We start from the raw sequence: 21,049 nt of genomic DNA on the forward strand, positions 1-21,049 counted from the left end.
TTGGGATCGAGTCCCGCGTCGGGCTCTCTGCTCGGCGGGGAGCCTGCTTCCCTCTCTCTCTCTCTCTGCCTGCCTCTCTGTCTACTTGTGATCTCTCTCTGTCAAATAAATAAATAAAATCTTAAAAAAAAAAAAAAAAAGAATGTGATTGTCAAAAGAAAACGTGCCTCAGACAAATAGAAAATAGAATTGGAGGTACCTCCCAAAATGTTGAGCCTTAAGACACAAAGATGGAAAATACAAGAGGTAAGACAGATGATCTCCTCAGTCATCTTAGAAAGCAAAGACCAAGACAAAACCTTAACCTGCTAAGTTATTCACAATGTCCAAGATACGGAAACAACCTAAGGGTCCAACAGCAGATGAATGGATAAAGATGTGAGATACACACACACACACTTACACATATAAACTGTGGAATACTACTCAGCCATAAAAAGAAAGAAATCTTGCCATTTGCAACCACATGGATGGACTTTGAAAGTATTGTGCTTAACAGTATAAGTCAGAGAAAGACAAATACCATACGATTTCACTTATGTGTGGAATGTAAAAAACAAAACAAATGAACAGAACAAACCTCATAGATCCAGAGAACAGATTGGTGCTTATCAGAGGAGAAGAGGGTCAATTGTATGGTAACCGGTGGTAATTACACTTCCTGTGGTGGTCACTTTGTAGTATATACAAATATGAATTATAATGTCATATGCCTAAAACTAACATAATGTCATATACCAATTTTACCTCCAGTGAAAATGAAAAAAAAAAAAACAAACAAACAAACGGAAAAAACCTTCCTCACTTATATTTTACTAGAGTCCTAGGGAAGCAGGGGTGAGATAAGGGGAGTGAAACAAGGAAGGTGGGCTGGCCAGAACTTTGTAACAGATATTCCAGATTACAGATTTTCCTTGATTTATGCCCTGATAAACTCAGCAGAAGTTAAGAATGTGGTAAGTCAGAATGCATTTAAATGCATTTAATGCTACCAAACGTATTAACTCAGCCTACCTTAAACATGCTCAGAAAACTTCACGTAGCCTATAGTTACCAAAATCATCCAACACAAAGCCTATTTTATAATAAGGTGTTGACTGTGTCATGTAACTTACTGAATACTGTACTGAAAGCGAAAGACAGAGCGGCTGGCTGGGGGCAGAAGGGATGTCCGTGTGCAGGTTGCCGACCCTCGTGCTCACATAGCTGATGGGGAGCTGTGGCTGTGTCTGCCCGGCATCAGGAGAGAGGACCGTACTGCATATCATGAGCCTGGGAAAACATCCAAATTCAAACTTTGAAGCACAGTTCCTGCTGAATACGTATCTCTTTAACACCATGGGGAAGTTGAATCGTCACACCATCATTAAGTTGGGGATCATCTGTACTTGATTCTGGTAGAAGTCTTCGGAGAGGTTCTATAGAACTGTTGTTCCTCTGGCTGGTCCTTCCGAAGGGAGCGCAGAGAGGTCTTTTATCTACTTTTTCCCTTTCGACCGTTCCTCCCTCTTTTGGACAGTTTACCATATGAACAGTTATCCCACCTGATCCCCGCTAGTTGCCTCAAGGGGGAGGCCAATCCTACATCCTCTGTGCACAGATCTACAGAGTGAGGTGTCCTCTAAGCCTGGAGAGGTGAGAGGAGTCGGTACCCCTAACGGCAGCGTCCAGCCTTGAACCTACTGCGTTTTAAGAAACTGTTAAAAGAGGGTCACTCACAAGAGGGTTGGCAAAGGGAAGAATAGTAGGAGACTGCTGTTTTTTTCTGATGAGTTCTTCTGCACCCATTGATGTACTATCAGGGACGTGTGTTAATTTGAGAAAAATAAAAATTAAATTTAAAAGGGGAAAATAAATTGCCCCAAACACCCTCGAAATAACTATGAAAGATCTTTTAGAATGCATTTGAAAAAAGAAATGAACTTCAAATATTGAAAGGTAAAATCTAATTAGTAGTTTATATCAGGAAAATCTTTTTTAAGAAAATTAGACTTCTAGAATTGCCTACCCATTCCCCTCTCACTGCCTGTTCTCATGCAGCCCCTCGGACTAAGATCTAGGAGCCTCTTTCCCTCCCCCATGCCTGTTTCCAGACTCTGAGCCCCCCACCGCCCCGATTACCTCCAGCACTTGTCCGCTTATCTGCTTCCCTCTGCCTCTGCTCTGGCTCATAATCCTGTTGTAAGCCCCATCAGAGTTTGTGGTGTCCTTGCAGATCCATCTGTCTTCCCTTCCTTATGTCACCCATGTTTCCTCATGCTGGGTGGGCTTGGGTCTCTTCCTGTACTAATTTCATTGTCTCTCTTAAAAACTAGCAAAAGTCTCTAGCTCTTTATACACTCTAGTAATTTGAATGTATTTCTTTTTTTTCCTTTAACAAGGATTTATTGGAGGGCGCCTGGGAGGCTCAGTCGGTTAAGTGTCTGCCTTCAGCTCAGTTCATGATCCCAGGGTACTGGGATTGAGCCCTGCATCAGTGGGAGCCCCCGCATCCCCTGCTCAGTGGGGAACCTGCTGCTCCCTTTCCCTCTGCCTACTGCTACCCCTGCTTGTGTGCTCTCTCCCTCTCTCTGTCAAATAAGTAAATAAAATCTTCAAGAAAAACAAAACAAAACAAGGACTTACTGAACATTTTTAAGGCAGTCACTGGGGATGCAAAGATTAATTAGACCTGGACAGTTACATGCCTTAAAGAATCCATGTTCTATAGAAGCGGTATTTATGTAAACAGATAACTATAATAAAATATAAGTATTAGGTTCAGGGGGGTTTAAAGGGAAGGAATGTTTTTGTCCCTATTTGGGTGAGTCTGAGAACAGTGGATGACTGAACTAAATCTTAAAGAGCGTGTACAAGTTAGCCAGATGGGTAGGAAGGAGAAAGGCTTTCCAAGCAGAAGGCATAGCAGGTGCAAAGACACCGGAGGTGAGACATCACAAGGTGTCTTCCAGGAATTAGTACACAAAAGAGCAGCACCTGGGCTGAGCCGCTGTCATCTCTCCAGTGGGGTATTGTGATAACCTCCTAACTGGTCTACCTGCTTCTTCCTTGCTGAGTGGTCCTTGAAAACCTAGACCTGACTGTGCCACTTTGCTCAAAATCCTCACTGGAGAGTAAGAGTCAAAATCCCTGTAGTGCCCCTCAGCTTTATAAGATGTCTGCCCCCCGTCTCTCCTTGCCCACTGCCACCTTTCTCCCTTTCATCTCCTGCTGCTCTGTTCCTTGCTGCTTTTTCCAGCTCTGTCACGAGGGGCCTCCTTGTTCCTAGTTCCTAGAATAAGGTGAGCATGTTGTCGCGGCTGAGCCTTTGCATTTATGTTCCTTTTGTCTGGAGTCTCCCCCCACCCCACCCCTACAGACACACGGCTTGCTCTCTGGATTTCTTCTGGTGTCTGCTCAGTCATTCCCCTCCCTGACTACCTGGTATCAAAGAGCAGTTCTCTGTCGCTCCAGCCCAGTGCTCCCCCCAGTGCTCCCGTACCCTCTTTCTTGCTTTATTCTCCTCCGTGGCTCACCAACTGTTTCCCCAACTGTTTCCCATTTGGCTTGCCTGTTGTTTTTTTGTCTTTCCTTACCAGAATGTAAACTCCCTGAGGGTAGGAACTTTGTCTGTAGTCACCGTTGTTTCCCCAGACCAAGTGTCTCCCCCCTCAGGAGTACTCAGTAAATATTCAGTGGCCAGAATCAAAGCGGAATGGGTGAAGGGGGTAGGGAGTAGGACTTCCATACAAAGGTGTTTGGACTTGAGACCAGGGGCATCTAGGAGCCTAGAACTTTGAGAAGAGAATTGATTAACAATATCTGATTCAGACTTATTTTAGAGAGATCGTTCTGGGAGCTGCTTGAAAATTGATCAGGTTGAGGTTGTTCAAGACAGGAGAATTCCTAGAAGAGAGATGCTCGGAACAGCCTGGATGGGAGCTGCTGAGAGCGGAGACGATTGTTAGCTCTGTCTCCTGCGCGCTGAGCAAGGAATTCTCCCACAGCCTTCATCAGCATGTGCATTTAAAAGACCTGTAATCACTTGTTTCTGCCTCGCATACTCAAGAACAATTCTTGATATAACAGTGAGCTTTCTTCAGACTTCCTAAATCTAGAAGAGAGGGTTCTTGGGTTTCTTACAGACCTACAGCCTCAGAAGCAGATATTTAACCACCTGGCTGCTTCAGTTAGCAGACACTTTCTAAAAATTACCTGCTGTGCACTTACAATTTATTTGATGAGGAAGCGATGACAAAGGGCGGGTGATTCGGCCCCTGATCTACATAGGGGTTTTATTGATGAAGCCAAGAGAGGAAATATAAACCATCCTGTGGTTGTGGTTGCAGACTGAATGCAGTTTTGTTTAGGGAAGGGCATGGGGGAAAATTCTGTCTGTTACTGTAGGTAATATGACTTGTTCATTTTGAAGACGTGAACTATAATAGGACATCCAGTGCAATATCTGTAAAGAAGAATTCAGTATTTTCTGATTCAGGAGGCACCTCAAAATCTTGCTTGTGTTTTATTCTGAACCTGAGTTACGGCTTTTTTCAAGGGTATTGCAGTTCAGCATATAGAGGATACAAACTTAATTGCCCATGAAGACGAAAATAAAGAGTAAGCTAATTTAAATTGTATTGAAAATTTGGTTAAGAAAAAATAATCACCCATGAATTGTATAAATCAATTATAATGACTAGAATAGACAACCAGCCATGTTGGGTCTAGGGACCTAACGTTTCCAAGGAAGCAGGTCGCTGGACCAAAGTGTTTCCTGTTGTCTCTTGTGGATGGAAGACATGATTCATGATGTTTGAGGTTCTAAATACTGCTTACAGAAGATACAGAAGAGAGAGCTTTTAGGAGGTTGGAGACATTAAGACTATTATAGGGTTTCTCATTTTTAACCTAATAGACTATTGGTTTGAATGACTTTGTTCTGAAATATTTATTTTTCTGTTTAAATATTCATTGCTTTGAGATGGCAGAACTCAGCCTCAGGGGAGAGGTCAGGCTGGCTTTTCTCTGAGTAATTTGAAAGGTGTGTGTGTGTGTGTGTGTGTGTGTGTGTGTGTGTGTGTGTGTGTATGTGTGTGTGTGTGTGTGTTGAAGACAAGTGATTTGGAGACAAGCATGTAGGTGACTTGTTGGCCAAGCCTGTATCTATCCATAGACTTGCATATTGCCAAATCCTCTAAATTACTTTAATTCTAAGCATGAAGTATTTCCTCTTTTATTTATTCTTCATTTGCAAGAGCTCAGGTTTGCACTGGGTCCCCTCCTGCACTCCCTCCCCCCTTCATGTGGCCATAGCCCACTCCTGCTTTGGGTGCTGGGGCGTCAGTTACACCTACTCTGAAAGAAGGACCATTGTTAGGCTTATACTTCATTAGGTTTGCCTTTAAAACACAATAACAACAACAACTAGTGTTGATTCTCTTGTCTGTGGGTTCCATATAAGAAGGTCCCTCAGCTTTCAGGTAACTTACATTTCTGGCCACATCTACCTTCATCTCATAATTTCCTCCCTCTGTAATCTCTGTCCTTCTTCTAGGAGGTGTAGATGCTGCAGGGTATTTTCTGGATGTACCTCTCATCGCCATAGTGCTCTCTCATGGTGCCAGCAAAGCCTCCTCGTGCTTCTCCGTGTTTCCCAAACCACCTATACCTGGAATACCAGGGCCTACTCCCAGCGCACTGAATCATAATCTGTGGGGCAAGAATCTTGATTTAAAAAAAAAAAAAAAAAACGTGTTCCCAGGGTGATTGTTATGCACAATTAAATATGGGAATCTCTGCTGTCAAGGAAGCAAGTAAAAGGAGTTTGTGAGTGTGCAAGGCGGAGTGTCGTGGAATTGGGTACCGCCTAGGGTGAGTGATCTTGTTGAGACTGTGGCAGGAATAAATGGGTCCCTAGACTCCTTTCTTGGAATCAGATAATACTTTAGTATAAATTTAATATTTTAGTTGGTGATGGGTTTTTTATTACTATAATCATTATCATACAATCATTAAATCTGTTGTTGTGAATTTCCTCGGGATCCCAACCATCTACATAAGTCACAGACAGCCAGTGGAAGAATGAACTGTTGGAATTGAACCTGAACCTGAAAACCAGAGGCTACGGGGAAACTCCATGTATAGCCTTTTCCTTCAAGTTTTTATTTACCTGCAGATTGTCTGACATCTTGCGGCTCTGGTTATGATTTATAGTCACTGCTAAAGAGAAAGCACGTGACTTTTATCTAACTTACCTTTGCTACCAGAAATATTTTCAGGACTAGTAGATACTAATGCTTTCGGCGCTAGGTGTTCAGAGGGTGAGACTCTGTGGAGATGAGAAGTGGAAACACTTTTATTTTAGAGCCCTCCCCCCAGGTTATTATGGTAGTTTAAAGAACAAAAGGAGACACCAGTAGTGTAATAGAGAACCTGACTCTTTTTAGACTGATGGAAGGGACATTTGTTTTCAATACAGAGTATTTCAAATACCAAAGGACATAGATTCCGAGTGGCCCTGTTTTAAGTGTGTAAGTAAATGGAGACTCTAGAATGGATCTCACTGTATGTCTGATAAATGCATTGTTTTGTCTTTGTACATATCCTTCCGTTCATTTTTTTCTCGAGGTCATCTTCTCAGTTTGTCATTCTTCTACAGAGCTTTTTTTTTTTTTTTTTTTTTTTTTTTAAGATTTATGTGAGAGAGAGAACACAAGTTGGGGAGAAGGGGCGAGGGCAGAGGGAGAAGGAAAAGCGGGCTCCCTTCAGTGGGGGACCCGCTGGGATCATGACCAGAGCCGAAGGTAGATGCTTAAGCAACTGAACCACCCAGGCACAGATCTTTAAAAAATTATTTTAATTGCTTCTTGATGATTTTCAGTCCGGTGTTCTTTCTGTGATAGGGTCATGGACATCAGGTAGACGCCATTCAGGACAAGGTCTCAGAAGAATGGTGGGCCTTTGCTTAGGTTCTGTCAGCTGAGTACTTTTGTAAAACTCTTTCTCACAAAGGCAGGTAGAGTTTGAAATTTGAGCCTGTCTAGGCAGATCCCAGGGGATACAAATGATCTAATTTGTAAAAGACTTAAAGGCAAAAATATTTTTTGTTACAAAGCTAGAGAATTAATTTCCATTTTTCTACAGCATGACAAAAATGCTAAGTGACACTGGCCGTGGTGATAAACTGGTTAGAAGATGCTCTACCTAAAGCACAAGATGATTATTGTTGTAAAATTCACATTGATCTCTTTTTTATCAGTGATTCATTCTGATCATGGATGTCATACAGGGATTGGAAACTTTTCTCTTGAGGTAGGATTTGCAGCGTGTTGAGTAGAAGCATGAGAGAAGATCGGGTATGTCAGTGTGCCTCAGGATTACCAAACTGAATAGAATGAAGTTGAAAATATAAATGGAAGATATAAATAAAAGTACTCTAAGATTACATAGACTTTAATTATCCTGGAACAATTCGGGCAATTCCATTTGGCCATTCTTTGTGTATTCTCCTATTGTACTCTCTGCTTAGCTTTATTTATAGCACAAATAATATTGATATAATTATTAGTTTACATGCCTTTCTCACCTTTTAATTTTGGTCGTACAAAAGCAAATCTTATTTTTTCCTATGTGCTTTCCCTCTCCCTGATGTTAAAGACCAGCATGTTGTTGCCGCTTAAACATCATTAAAGGGGGATTCAAGTAATACTCAGAATAATTCAGTATAACAGAGAATATGGTTAAGAAACAATAACAACACAATATGATCTCCCTGATATGAGGGAGAGGAGATGCAACATGGGGGGTTAAGGGGGTAGGAGAAGAGTAAATGAAACAAGATGGGATTGGGAGGGAGACAAACCATAAGTGACTCTTAATCTCACAAAACAAACTGAGGGTTAATTGGGGGAGGGGGGTTGGGGGGGTGGGATTATGGACATTGGGGAGGGTATGTGCTATGATGAGTGCTGTGAAGTGTGTAAACCTGGCGATTCACAGACCTGTACCCCTGGGGATAAAAATATATGTTTATAAAAAATAAAATTAAAAAAAAAAAAGAAAGAAAAAAAAAAAGAAACAATAACAACACAGACTCGTTTACCCCAAGTAGTATGACTTGTAAGTAATGAGCAAACTGTTCTTTAAAGTGTTGGTGAAAGTCAGAGGGTTAATAAGTCCCAAATAGTGAGGCTGCAACTGTAAGTCTTAAAATCCTCTTGTTTGCCCGTTGCCTATAACTGGTTGGTTGCCACATCCTTAAATTCCCTGCACAGCATCTCTTGATTCCATTCCCTTTGCCCCACTCCCCTTGCATAGGCCCACATGTCCTCTCCAGTAGGCTCCAGTATGCTCTTGTCTCTGTGTTCTGGTTGCCATCCCCTAAATATATCCTGTCTGCTGTTAACATTACATAAGCTATGAGTCTGTGATTCTCCTATTTTGATGGTTCTTTTTTTACCAGGAAATACTGGTTAAAACCATTACTATCCAACAGACTTGGATATTGGGAGACTCACTACATAGCGTAAAGTTTCATAAAGGATAAGGGAGAGGTTCCAAGTTAGTATGTTTGACTGGAAAGATGATTCACTCAGTTAGCAGAACTATGAAACGACGGCAGTAAACTCACTCTTTAGACACACAGTTTGTAGTGGAAGTGAGACACCGAGGGTGAAAGGATCAGATCTGAGGTGGAAATGTGCAGCTGGAAGGACCGGAAGCGGGACGAGAGACCCGATCGAGGTGGGTGCAGACACCATGTCAGTAGTTCCACTGGCTCCCAGTGTATCTACTGCAGCAGACTCTGCAGTGAACAGTCCATTTTGCAGATGAGCAAGCAGGCTGGAAAGGCTTGTGTAGTTTACCCCATATCTGGTAAGAGGTACACTGAGATTTTAACTCAGGTCTGTCAGGCTCATGCTCCTTTTTGTTTCTGTTTTTGTTTTTACTCTCCTTCCCATGAAAGCATGGGAGAAAGGACACGGTTGGACCTAAAAAAATATTTGGAAGTCACCCGTAAGTGGGTAATGGTTAAAGCTCTGAAATAGGAAATTGACCGATAAAAGGGTTGAAACTTGGTCTTTGGGTTATACATTTTTCCTGTGTGATGGGACCTGTTTACTGTGATTGTGTATTTGAATTTAGAATTAAAATACTTAGCAGAGTCCACATTTGTATACCAGAAGACCATGCATGGCAATGCATCGCCTCTGTTACTACCTAAAGGAGAAAGACATCGTTCTTAACTTTTGTGTTGTAGGAGTGAAGGAAATTGTGGACCTAAAGCGCAAACACATGAATGTTGGGTCTTTTCTCTCCTAATGGTACTCTACCAATTCTCACTTGCTACCCCAACATTCTTCTCCAACTTGATGTCAACCCAAGATAACATTTGTCTCAGTATGTATTATCTTCATTAATTATGCTCCCTGCTCCAGCCAAACAAGGCAGTCTGCTATGGTGCACATACATGTGACTCTCCATCTTAATCCTCTGTCATTTAAAATTTTTATTTAATGCTCAGTGTTTATCATGCACTGTGTGAGATTCTACAATGTGCAAAACAATCCCCTCTCATCATAAAGAAGCTTTTTTTAAAAAAAAAGATTTTACTTATTTGAGAGAGAGCACAAGCAGAGGGGAGGGGCAGAGGGAAAAGCAGACTCCCTGCTGAGCAGGGACCCCGATGTGATGTGGGCCTCCATCCCAAGACCCCAGGATCATGACCTGCTCAGAAGGCAGACACTTAACCACCTGAACCACCCAGGCACCTATAAAGAGGCTTTTAGTAGGAAAGATAAGACACTTATCTTGATAAGTTAAGTCTAAGTCTTTGAATTTATAGATCTTGTACAGTCATAGTGCAAGCTAAGTGCTATGGGAATACAGGAGAGGAAGGAATTTCTTCTAACTGGAAATGGGAATGCAGCACTTGCTGGTACGTATGCTCTATTAGACGTGGTCTATGGCCTTTTCTTTGTCTCATGTTGGCCTCATAGTCCATAGCTGTCCTGTGCTGTAGTTGGCAAAACTGAGACTGACTTGCCTGTTCGGTGTCACAGAGCTAACAGGTTATCAAGTCAGGATTTGACCCCAGGCTTATTTGGCTGTGAATTTGGCTCTTTGCTTTACATCTTGGGTCAAAAAATTATCCTACAGGCCATATCTGGCCCAGGGCCTGTTTTTGTAAGGCTCGTGAATTAAGAATGATTCTTAAATTTTTAAATGGTTAGAAAAAGATCAAAAGAAGAAGAAGATTTTGAGATGGGAAATTAGATGAAATTAATGTGTCGGTGCCTGTGAATGAAGTTGTCCTGGAACACAGCCATGCTTACTTGTTTACATAGTGTCTGTGGCTCTTTTCATACTAGAACAGCAGAGGCCCATAGTTGTGTCAGAAATCATACCACCTGCAAGGCCTAAAATACTATCTGGCCTGACCTCTGCTTTATGCCATACTTCCTTTCTAGGGATAGCTTCAGGGAGAAGGGATTATTTGAGCTGATCCTTTATGTCCAGCTAAGTTTTCATTATGCATGGATATTCTTGATAGAGGATACAGCATGGGGAGCAAAACCGATCCGTGCGGTAGCGGGCCGGCTGTGGTTTGGGAAGGCACCGTATGCGGGGATGTAGAAGTCTAGATTCATTGCAACACAGAATTCATGGCTGGGAGTTGTGTGTGCTCTGCCCTGGGGGGGAACATGGTTCCGGACACCGCCGGAGATGCCACATGGAGCAGCGACTAGCGATACCAGCTTGAGAAACGGCTTAGATTCGGATTTGTGTCTGCTTATGCCAGTTGTTAGCCAAGTGGTTTTTCAGTAAAGTACTTAACCCTTTTAAATGGTAGTTTCCTTATCTGTAAAAGGAGAATAATGGCAATATCTACCTTTTACAGCTGTGAGAACCAAATCCGTTTATGGATGTGGTGTGTAGGTACATACAAAGTGCTTGGTGTATAGCCAGATACTTAAGCATTCATTAAATGTAGGCATTTACTACATGGCCTTGAGGGAGGGCCTAGAGGAAGTTAGAATTGTTTAGTAGATGATGGTGAACCTTTGTGTCACCAATTTGGGGCTCATATGTAGCGCTCTGACTTGTACTGAAGTTCATGGGAGGCTCCTTAATGTGATTGAAAACCCCTGGAAGGGAGATTTCTAACTTGTGTTATGATGTTTTCAGTGCCCACAAGTTGTGGACCCATAGCAGGTATGAGTATATTCAAGATAGAATTTCAGATCTCTCTCCCCACCTCCTTTTTAGCTAGTGATCGCTTTAGAAATGACATTGGTGGATTTATTCATTTTTTTTTTCTTTTCTGTTTGTTTGGTTGTGTTGTTGTTTGGCTAGTTGTTTTCCCTTACGCTACGGTTAGTTTTATGTATCTGTAGTTTGTTTCATCATGTTGTTCCCATAACATGGGAACATTGTCTTTAAGGGTTTTTCTAAAATTTCACGTAACATCCACAACAGTGGCCTCTAGCAGGATTTTAACATTCGCTAAATTGTGGAAGTTTGGTCCCACAATCTGCCTAGTGCTTGCGGTGGTTGAGAGCAATCTTTATTGGGAATATAGGGTTTTAGTCACTTCCCATTTTATCTTACAAGTCTTTGTAACAAAGTGTGACATTAACATTGCTGTTTTATAGAGGAAGAAACCGAAGCACAGGAAAGGTAGGTAATGACATAACTAAGTGTTTACAGCTATAGTAATGACAAAGCTGAGATTCAAATTATGTTCTAACCATGGACTTCAGCATTGCCCTTGGTGAAAGGTTATATTTATTGGGTCTCAGGCGGATTGGATAATCTTTTAGGTAGTGTCTAAGGCATGTAACAAATTTGTTTGTGTTGAGGAATAATACATTGGAAACCTGATTGTCAGTCATTATATCCCCACATTCCTTTCCTGTGGGGCATCATCTTGAGGATTTCATCAGAACGGCATCCTAAAAATTAAGTCACAGTGGCCTGCATTCCGTGTGAAATAAAATACTATTTTTTGTCCTGTTAATATTTCTCTTCTTGAACTTTTGCGTAGGTGATAAAACAATAGTGAGATGGCAGGACATGGAATTGGTGTGTTGAGTAATTATTGAACTATCAGATAATTCTGATCCCACGTGTATCCCACGTGTATCTGTTTCATGTAAGTCTCGGGGTTTTTCTTCTTCTCCTTCTATTTAAAAATAACTTTAGAAAAGCAGCTTTGCTACTCATTGATGAGTGAGCCACATCTTATTTTTTAAGCCCGAGTGTTAGAAATGTAAGTAGCTTTTTTGGAAATTTGGAAGATGTGACTGTTCAGTCGTGTTGCCGATGGGAAGGCGGTTAACCAAAGAATGGCTTCGTTTCTCATTCCCTGCCAATTCCTATAGTAAATTCATGCGGATCCTAGGAGAATTAGATATAACCCACTCTGTCTTCACCGTTAGCTTTCCACAAGATGGGGACCACTCTTCATCTTAGATGCTCTGCTTCATTATTCTGCTCATGCAAACCCCGTAAGTAAGAGTCACGCCGTGAGACCCTGTGCCTGCTGTAGCTCTTAGTGCTGGGGATGTGTCGGGGCCAGACGAGCAAAACCTCTTGCTTGTGTTCTAACAGAGGACACGAAATGAATGAAGTATTATTATAGCTGAGAGGACAGAGAGAAATAGGGATCGAGATTTTAGAGTGTTCAGGGAAGCTAGCATTTTAGCATAGCTGTGAGGGAGGTGTGAGGTCCGCAGACATTGGGGAATACTTGGGGTGCAGGGTGGTCAGTCCCGTGAGGGCTTCTGGACCTGGGCCTCTCTGTGGTGGGCAGGGCGTCCTGCTCTCAGAGAACTTCCATTTTCCTGGGATATACTGGTAAGAACTAATAGGAAATGCAGTTTGTCTTTCTCCTCATCTTTCACATAAAATCCCAATTTATATTCTAGGGAAGAAAGGAGTTAAAATTAAATCTTTATTAGATTCTTGTTAGGTGAGGTACAAACTGTATTTGCATTTAGTACTCTGTATTGTCTGTTCATCTTATGGAAGGGAAAATTTATAGACTGCTAAATTAGGTAAAAAGAAATTGTGTCTCGTTTTGCAGACTACAAGAAAAAAGTTAATAACTCATTTTCTCAGGTGGTACATACGTAAGCTACTTAACCTATGATTTTAAAAACAAAACATTTTCATATTAAACGTAGAGGTAAAATCTTGCCTGGAAATGATCATGTGAACTGTTAGCTCATAGTTTGCCTGGGGGCTATCATATTTCTCTTCTGAACTTATAACTTTGGAATATAGCCTGGGAATTTAATAGAAATCTGAAACCACTTAGCATTCACAATCATCATCATCATCATCATTATCATAAATTATCGAGGATATTTTCAGACATTATAAAGTGTATGAAATAAAATGCAAAATCGCTCCTATTCCCATTTCATTCCCTTAATATAGAAACATGATGTGGGTTTTTTTTTTTATTTAAAAATTCCTATAAGGAATAAAATAATCTGCTAAGAATTTCATTTTGGCCTTGTAACAAAGGTTTACATTTCCCTTATTTCAGGAAATAATAGTTCAGCCTCCGCCTGCCTTGTATTTCTCTGAAACACGAAGTGTCAGGGATACCAGTAGATCCTATAAAATGTTTTTACCTTTCTCCCCCTACCCCCCACGGCTAGTTGATGTGTTGATTCAGTTGACTGAGCCAGCTTTGTGGAGACTGCTGCTGTGGGAGAGCCAGTACCAGGAACTCAGGTACCAGCGCCTCACTCCCAGCACGGTTGGGTTGGGGGCAAATGGGGGCCAGAGCAGGACAGAGTCTGCAAGGAGCCGAGTTGGAGTATGGATAGGAAGTCCTTTTGCTGTGTTAATCATAACTGGAAAGCAGTGTCTTTTAGCCTTATCGATCATTTAGTAGACCCTTACATACTGTGAGATTGTATTTATGCCTGGAGCTGGAAGTGCAGCTCTCCAGAGACCTTTGGTGCTCTTGCTCTGTTGCATTCACCAATCCACCTGAATTTGAGTTTTCTCTTTCATATCTGACTTCAGGCCAGTAAATCCCGGGAGGGCTTCTAAAGTGGTGTGCTTCAAGGGGGCCCAGGCAGGCAGGTGGATGTGAATACGGCCCTGTGTGACTTGAAGGGCTAAGAAGAAGTCATATGCAAGTCATATGCAGTACCCTAGCCTGGAGATCACGAGAACATCTTACATGGTGACGGGTGACAAAGACAGACCTTTTCCTAAAAAATTATGGTGAAAACTTAAGATTTTTATAGCCTAATTTCTAAAAACTAAAACGAAAGATTTTTATGTAAAGCAGTCATTAACACCACTCAAAGATGATTCTTGGACACTGGAGACAGCTGAATTTTGATGCTGTATAACTTGAAAATGAAAGACAGTTATGAATTTTGTCTTTAGACAATGTTGCTACCATTTTCTTAAGGAAAGCCCAGGAATAACTCAGTGCTTCAGTTAGTGTATTGGCTTCCTCTTACTGATTACATTTTTCTTGTCATCCTCTTTTATATATAAAAAAATACTTGATAAGCTTTATTATGAAAGTAATACATGTTTATTATTAGGAGCATGAGTAAACTTTTGCGGATTTGGAGTAGATGTGCCCACTAGTTTGACTGCAGTGATGACTTCACGAGTTTGCAGATATATACGTCCACCCTCAAGCTGTGAATAAGTAAACGCAGTTCCTTGTGTTAGGTCCATTCTATCGCAGTAAAACTTTTTTAAAAAAATTTATTGATTAGATGACTAAAATTGGACTTGTTTTGCTGTTAATATGTTTTTCCATATGTCAGTGGGATTGAACATTTTAATGGTATTTCATCATCTGTGAATTGTTCTGTTATATTCTTTGCCTTTTTCTGTTCTGTGTTTCTTGTCAATTTGTGTAACCTGCTCTTACATTAGTGATGACAACCCAATGTCTGTCTTAATCTGTTGCAATTCGTTGCCCCAGTTGGTTTTTCTTTTGACTTTAAAGGCCAGTCCCTCCCCCCTTCCTTTGCCTTCCATTCCCCCCGCCCCCGACTTCTGCGGCCATGTCAGTCCTTTTTGTCCTTCCTCGTTTTTAGGTTTCCTACCTTGCTATCTTATGTGAGTCCCCCAACCCCAGTTATACTCCTAGGTTTTGTTATATTTTCATAGTTTTCATTGTTCTCTTAGATTTTATTCCTGGGGTGTCTGGGTGGCTCAGTCGTTAAGCGTCTACCCTCAGCTCAGGTCATGATCCCAGGGTCCTGGAATCGAGTTCTGCATCGGGCTCTCTGCCTCTCTTTCTTTGTGCTCTCTCTCTCTTTCTATCAAATAAATAAATAAAATCTTTGGACTTTATTCCTTCTTGAATTTTTCTCATACAGAGTATACACTGTGAAGGGGCTCATTTATTTTCTTGCTGGTGGGTAGCCAACTTTTACAAATCCTCTGTGGTAAATAAACAATTTTTCCCCATGAAGTGAAATGCAACTTTTATCTTCTATTAATTTTCTGTATAAACTTGAAACTGTTTTAGGATAATCAGTGTTCTGTGATCACTGTGTATACTCTTAGTGTTTTGTCACAGTAGCTCTATGGCAAGTCTTACTGTATGATAGAGCGTGCCCTACTTCATAGCTTTTCTCCTTTCCAGACTTCCATAGTAGTTTTTCACATCCCAGTTAGAATTCTGTTTAGTCCTGTTTTCTTCCTCAACGCTCTGTTTGTTTCCGATTGGAAACGACATTAGGTAGAGAACCCAGGGTAGCTCAGTGTTTGAGCATCAGACTCCTGGTTTCTGCTCAGGTCCTGATCTTGGAGTCATGAGACCGAGCCCCATGGCAGGCTCCGCGCTCAGCAGGGCATCTGCTTCAGATTCTCTCTCCCTCCCCCTCTATCCCCCCTCACATATTCTCTAAATAAAGTCTTAAAAAATGACATTAGGTGTACATTTTATTTTAACAAGGATTAACATTTCTATATGAAGCGTTACTCCAGAAACAAAACACGTCTCTGTTTATTCAGGCCTTGTTTTGTATCCTACATCGTGTGTTTTATCCTGTACATTTTCTTTCCCTTTTGAATAACTGATTACTGCTGGCTATAAAATAGTTAGTGTACAAATATGACAAAATTTTATTGTTGGGTCTACTCATTTGTAGTTAGTTTTGTGGGCTTTTCTAAGTACTTAGCTACAGTTGTCTCTGTGTTCTCTTTATCTCCATTTCAGGTTTGTCACCTTACTTTGTGTAGAATGAGTCATAGGGACAGTGATTTATAATGATGACAGGTACTTCACAGTTTAATATGATGTTTGCCAGTTATAGCCTTATTTTTCCTTTGTTATAATTAACATGTAGTGACATATTTATCAAGTGTTTGGCTTAATGAATTTTAACAATTTGGTACCATCATCCTTAAGTAATTTAACATTTCTGTCATCCTAGAGTGTTCCGTCCTAGAATGTTCCAGATCTCCATCATCACTCCCTGCCCCCCCACAAAAAACCCACTACTTTCTTCACTTCTGTTACAGTAGATTTGTATCTCATTCAGCACATCTTTAAGATTCATCTATGCTGTTGGTGGTTTATTCTTTTTTTTTTTTTTTAAAGCTATGTAACATTCCATTTTGTGAATAAACCACAATTTGTTTATCCATTTTCCTGTTGGTTTCAGTACAGTCATTTTCAGTTTGGGGCTATTATGAATAAAGCTTCCATGAACATACTTGCACAAGTGTTTTTGTACACATATGCTTTTATTTCTTTGGGGTGAATATAAGGAGTATTCAAACTGTATAAAAAAGTAGAACTGCAGAACAGTTCTATCATGATATACTGTTTTACACTTTGACAAGCAGTGCGTGAAAGTTCTTGTTCCACATCCTGGTCAACATTCGGAGTTTTCAGTCTTGTGGCCCTTTTAATGGGGGCAAAATGGTAGCTTGTTTGGTTTTAATTTCCTACCCCTGATAACTAATGTTGAGCCACACATTCAGTTATTTTCTGCCCATTGACATATCTGTTTGTGGGAGTTTGTCTATTGAAGTCATTGACCCATCTTAAAAAAAAAAAAATCCTTTGCTCTTTTCATTATGATTTGTAACAGTTCTTTGTAGATTCTGGATGTGTGTTCTTTGCCAGGTATGTGTACGGTGAATGCTGCCTCCCAGTCTCCATCTTGTCTTTCCATTATCTTAGTGGTACCTTTCAAAGAGTATGAAATTTTTAAATTTTGATGGAGTTTGGTTTATCAGCTTTTTTCTTCAAAAAAATTTTTTTTAAAGATTTTATTTATTTGACAGACAGAGATCACAAGTAGGCAGAGAGGCAGGCAGAGAGAGGAGGAAGCAGGCTCCCCGCTGAGCAGAGAGCCTGATGCGGGGCTCCATCCCAGGACCCCGGGATCATGACCTGAGCAGAAAGCAGAGGCTTTAACCCACGGAGCCACCCAGGCGCCCCTACTTTTTTCTTCAGTTGTTCTTGTTTGTTATGACTAAAGAGTTCTTTGTTTATTGTAATATTGTGACAATTGTCCTCTTTTTTTTTTTTTTTTTCTGGATGTTTTAGAGTTTTAAAACGCTCTTATATTTAGGTCTGTTACCTCTTTCCAGTTAACTTTTGCGTATGTGGGATGAGTTGAGGTTAATTTTTTTCCCACTGGGTATTCGTTTTTTTTTTTTATTTGTTAAAAGGGCTTTCCTTTCTCCTCCTGAACTGACTTTGATGACTTAATACTGACTGTATATGTATGTGTCTGTCTGGATTCTTTTCTGCTGATTGGTTGATTGATTTGTCTGTCTTTAAGCTCGTGCCATACTGTTGTGATTACTGCAGCTTTGCAATAAGTCTTGAAATCAGGTAGTATAAGTCCAGTTTGTGTTCTTTTTCAGAATTGCTTTGCCTTTTCTAGGCTGTTTGCATTTCCACTTAAATTTTAGTAACACCTTGTCAGTTTCTGCAAAAATATCAGAGATTTTGATTGAGTGTGTGGGATTTGGGGTGTGTGGCTGTCTTAGGAATGCCTAGCTTTCGGGGCACCTGGGTGGCTCAGTGGGTTAAAGCCTCTGCCTTCGGCTCAGGTCATGATCTCAGGGTCCTGGGATCGAGCCCTGCAGTGGGCTCTCTGCTCAGCGGGGAGCCTTCTTCTTCCTCTCTCTCTCTCTCTGCCTGCCTCTCTGCCTACTTATGATCTCTGTCTGTCAATAAATAAATAAATAAATCTTTAAAAAAAGAAACAAACCTAGCTTTCCAGTCCATGATCATGTATTTCTCCATTCATAACAGCCTTTGTACAGTTGTTCTGTTTCATTTTATGTAGAAGAACTTATTGTACAATGATGGCAGAACCTTTCTTTAAAAATTGTGTGAGATCTTTCTGGGGCTTTGGATTCATTTTGTTTGCGATATATATGAGTTTAATGGCCTTCACGATAGTGTTGAAAGCCTAGGATGATGTTTAGAAAATGCTGCCTAACATTCCGTTTCCTGTAGCTCTCAGTGGATAGAAAACCCCCTCTTGAACTGAGGGGAAAGAAGGATAATTGGGACTGGGAGAGAAAGAGGAATTATTGCTCCCTTGCCTGATGGGAGTGATGCTCACGGGTAGAAGGAAACCAAGTGACATAAACCCAGATTTTCTTTGATTACCTAATGATTTGATGTCTAAACCTAGGGGTGGGGGGGCACCTATCAAAGTGCTGACAGTTTGAAGCATTTATCCATCTCTGCAAACTACTTACAGAAGTACAGCGACCCAAGACTTTGCAGACTTGTGTATCTTCAGTAAAATAATGGCTTTGCTTTTTCTGGAATAAAATGGAAGGCTGGGCGGGGGGGGCGGGTGCAAGATTCAAACTCTCGTATCTGAACTTAGGACAGAAGTGAGAAAGGGGCTTTGAGCCACAATGGCTCCTTCTAACAGTTCCCTATAGTTCCTGGATACTCTCTGTTGGTATTTCACATATCACAGTGGATTCCAGGTAAGCATCTGGGAATGGTTATCACATGGAGAGGTGTCCTGCTGTGCTGTTAGCCTTATAAAACTCATAGGGATTGTGAAGAACCTTGAACTTTTTTATCTGGGGATTTTTTTTTTTTTTTTTTTTTGGTGTATCTCTAATATTTGTAATTTAAGGAACCTATTTTTTTTAACTATTAACTAGTAGCCGAGACTTAAATAAATCTCTCTCTTGAAATCCAAACATTAATTTTTTAATAATGAAGTTTCTTCTGAACTCTGTGCTCTTAAAATCTAGAGAGCTAGGTTGTCCTGTTTTGAGAACTTAATTTCTAATGTCACCCTACCATGTTGTTATGAATTGTAATTTGATGAAATCGCTTTATTTTTCCCTGAATCTCTATAAAGGGATAGTGTCCTAAAGAAAATACTAATGGCCCAAATTAATTTCGACTCTTAAAACTCTTCTTGTGTGAGAAATTTCCTGGCATGCATTTTTTAAAAACTTGGGTTAAAGGAAATTTTTTATCTCTTCGGTAACTAATCAACTTTAATATGGTCATGGACCTGTTTAAGAACCACAGATTGGCCCAAGTTGGGTGTATGTTTGTGTGGCTGTGTGCGTACATCTCTATGCCTGGCAGTGTTTGCCCCAGTTCTGAGGCAGTAAGCCTTCCATTTTTCTGGAGCAAAGAGAGTATTCAGAGAATTTTGTATGCTCACCTTAAAAATAGTCATGTCACAAGAACTAAAGTCACTTTTTTCTCCTTATTTTCTCTTCCACTATTTGTTTTAGGGTAACCAGGAGCCAACAACAACTCCTGACGCAATGGTTCAGCCTTTTACTACCATCCCGTTTCCACCACCTCCACAGAATGGAATTCCCACAGAATATGGAGTGCCACACACTCAGGACTATGCCGGCCAGACCAGTGAGCATAACCTGACACTCTATGGAAGCACGCAAGCCCACGGGGAGCAGAGTAGCAACTCACCCAGCACACAAAACGGATCTCTCACGGTATGTGACCTGCGAGGTGGGACGTGGAAGAGCGCCTGCCGTCATACCGCAGTCCTCTCCTGAATCATCACACCAGAAAGCCCTTTGAACTCCTCTGGCATCTACATGACACTACGTAGCATTTATGTAATTTCATCCCCCCGCCCCCAACCCCGCACCGTGTTGAAATTAGAAGTTAAGGGCTCAAATGTGAGCTCGCAGTCACTGCCCAGGAGCTTAGGGTCTAGAGACAGGACAGCCAGCACAAGGTGAGCGCTGCCTCGAGGGCACACTTAGGTCAGTTTCACCAGGAAGCTTCGTTTCGCCACACCTTGTTGGTCCTTCCTGTGTTGTCATGGTACACAGTCTCTCAGCAGCGTCCCACACGTTGCCTCCTCTCTCCTCCTTGGCATACTCCGTCTCTTGCTCTTGGACACTCCCTGTTTCCCTCCTGTGTACTGGCAGTTCTCTTTTAGTCCCCTTTGCTGGTTCCTGTCTGTTCGGTTTTTGTTTTTTAAATGTTTTTAAGTTTTTATTTATTTATTTATTCACAAGATTTGTTTATTTGGGAGAGAGCTCTCAGGAGTGGGGGTAAGGGCAGAGGAAGAGGGAGAGAGAGAATCTCAAGCAGACTCCCTGCTGAGCACAGAACCCAACACAGACACCCCTGAGATCATGACCCCCGCTAGTAACCTGCTAAAGTAAAAGAAATGTTAAAAATCATCCAGTAGGTATATATCACATATATGTCAATACACAGGAAGTCATATTGTCTGTGAGATTGCTGGTCTTTCTCCAAAGATTAAAATGTTCTATACTCTGGATAGAAAGATCTGTGTCTGGTTTTTAGATTTCTTTTTGCCCTTCCTGTTTCAGATTATCAGGAGAGCTTTATTCAGCCTTTAAACCACTTGATATGATTTACTTCCCAATAAAGAGCCTTACAGTGGAAGCTTTTGTTGCATAAGGATGGATTTAACCTTCAAATACTTTCCATTTTCTTTTGTTAGATACCAGACCACAAAGAAATTCATTCTTTCCTTGCAAACATGTTATCTTTTCCGTGTTGATCAGTTATACATAAGCACATAATTTTATACTTCGTAAGTAATGGGCTACA

General features: G+C 41.0%; 1 protein-coding gene across 1 annotated transcript in view; it reads left to right on the forward strand.

Moving 5' to 3' along the window:
* Window positions 1-21,049, forward strand: part of LOC111157519 (RNA binding fox-1 homolog 2) — a 266,387-nt gene that overhangs the window by 192,953 nt on the left and 52,385 nt on the right. The window contains exon 3 of the mRNA XM_022518998.1: window positions 19,726-19,950. Within this exon, the coding sequence (XP_022374706.1) occupies window positions 19,726-19,950 (225 nt within the window). The remainder of the gene's footprint in view (window positions 1-19,725; window positions 19,951-21,049) is intronic.

Source organism: Enhydra lutris, unplaced genomic scaffold (assembly GCF_002288905.1).
Source record: "Enhydra lutris kenyoni isolate GAN:26980312 unplaced genomic scaffold, ASM228890v2 scaffoldscaffold55, whole genome shotgun sequence".
NCBI classification, from domain to species: domain Eukaryota; kingdom Metazoa; phylum Chordata; class Mammalia; order Carnivora; family Mustelidae; genus Enhydra; species Enhydra lutris.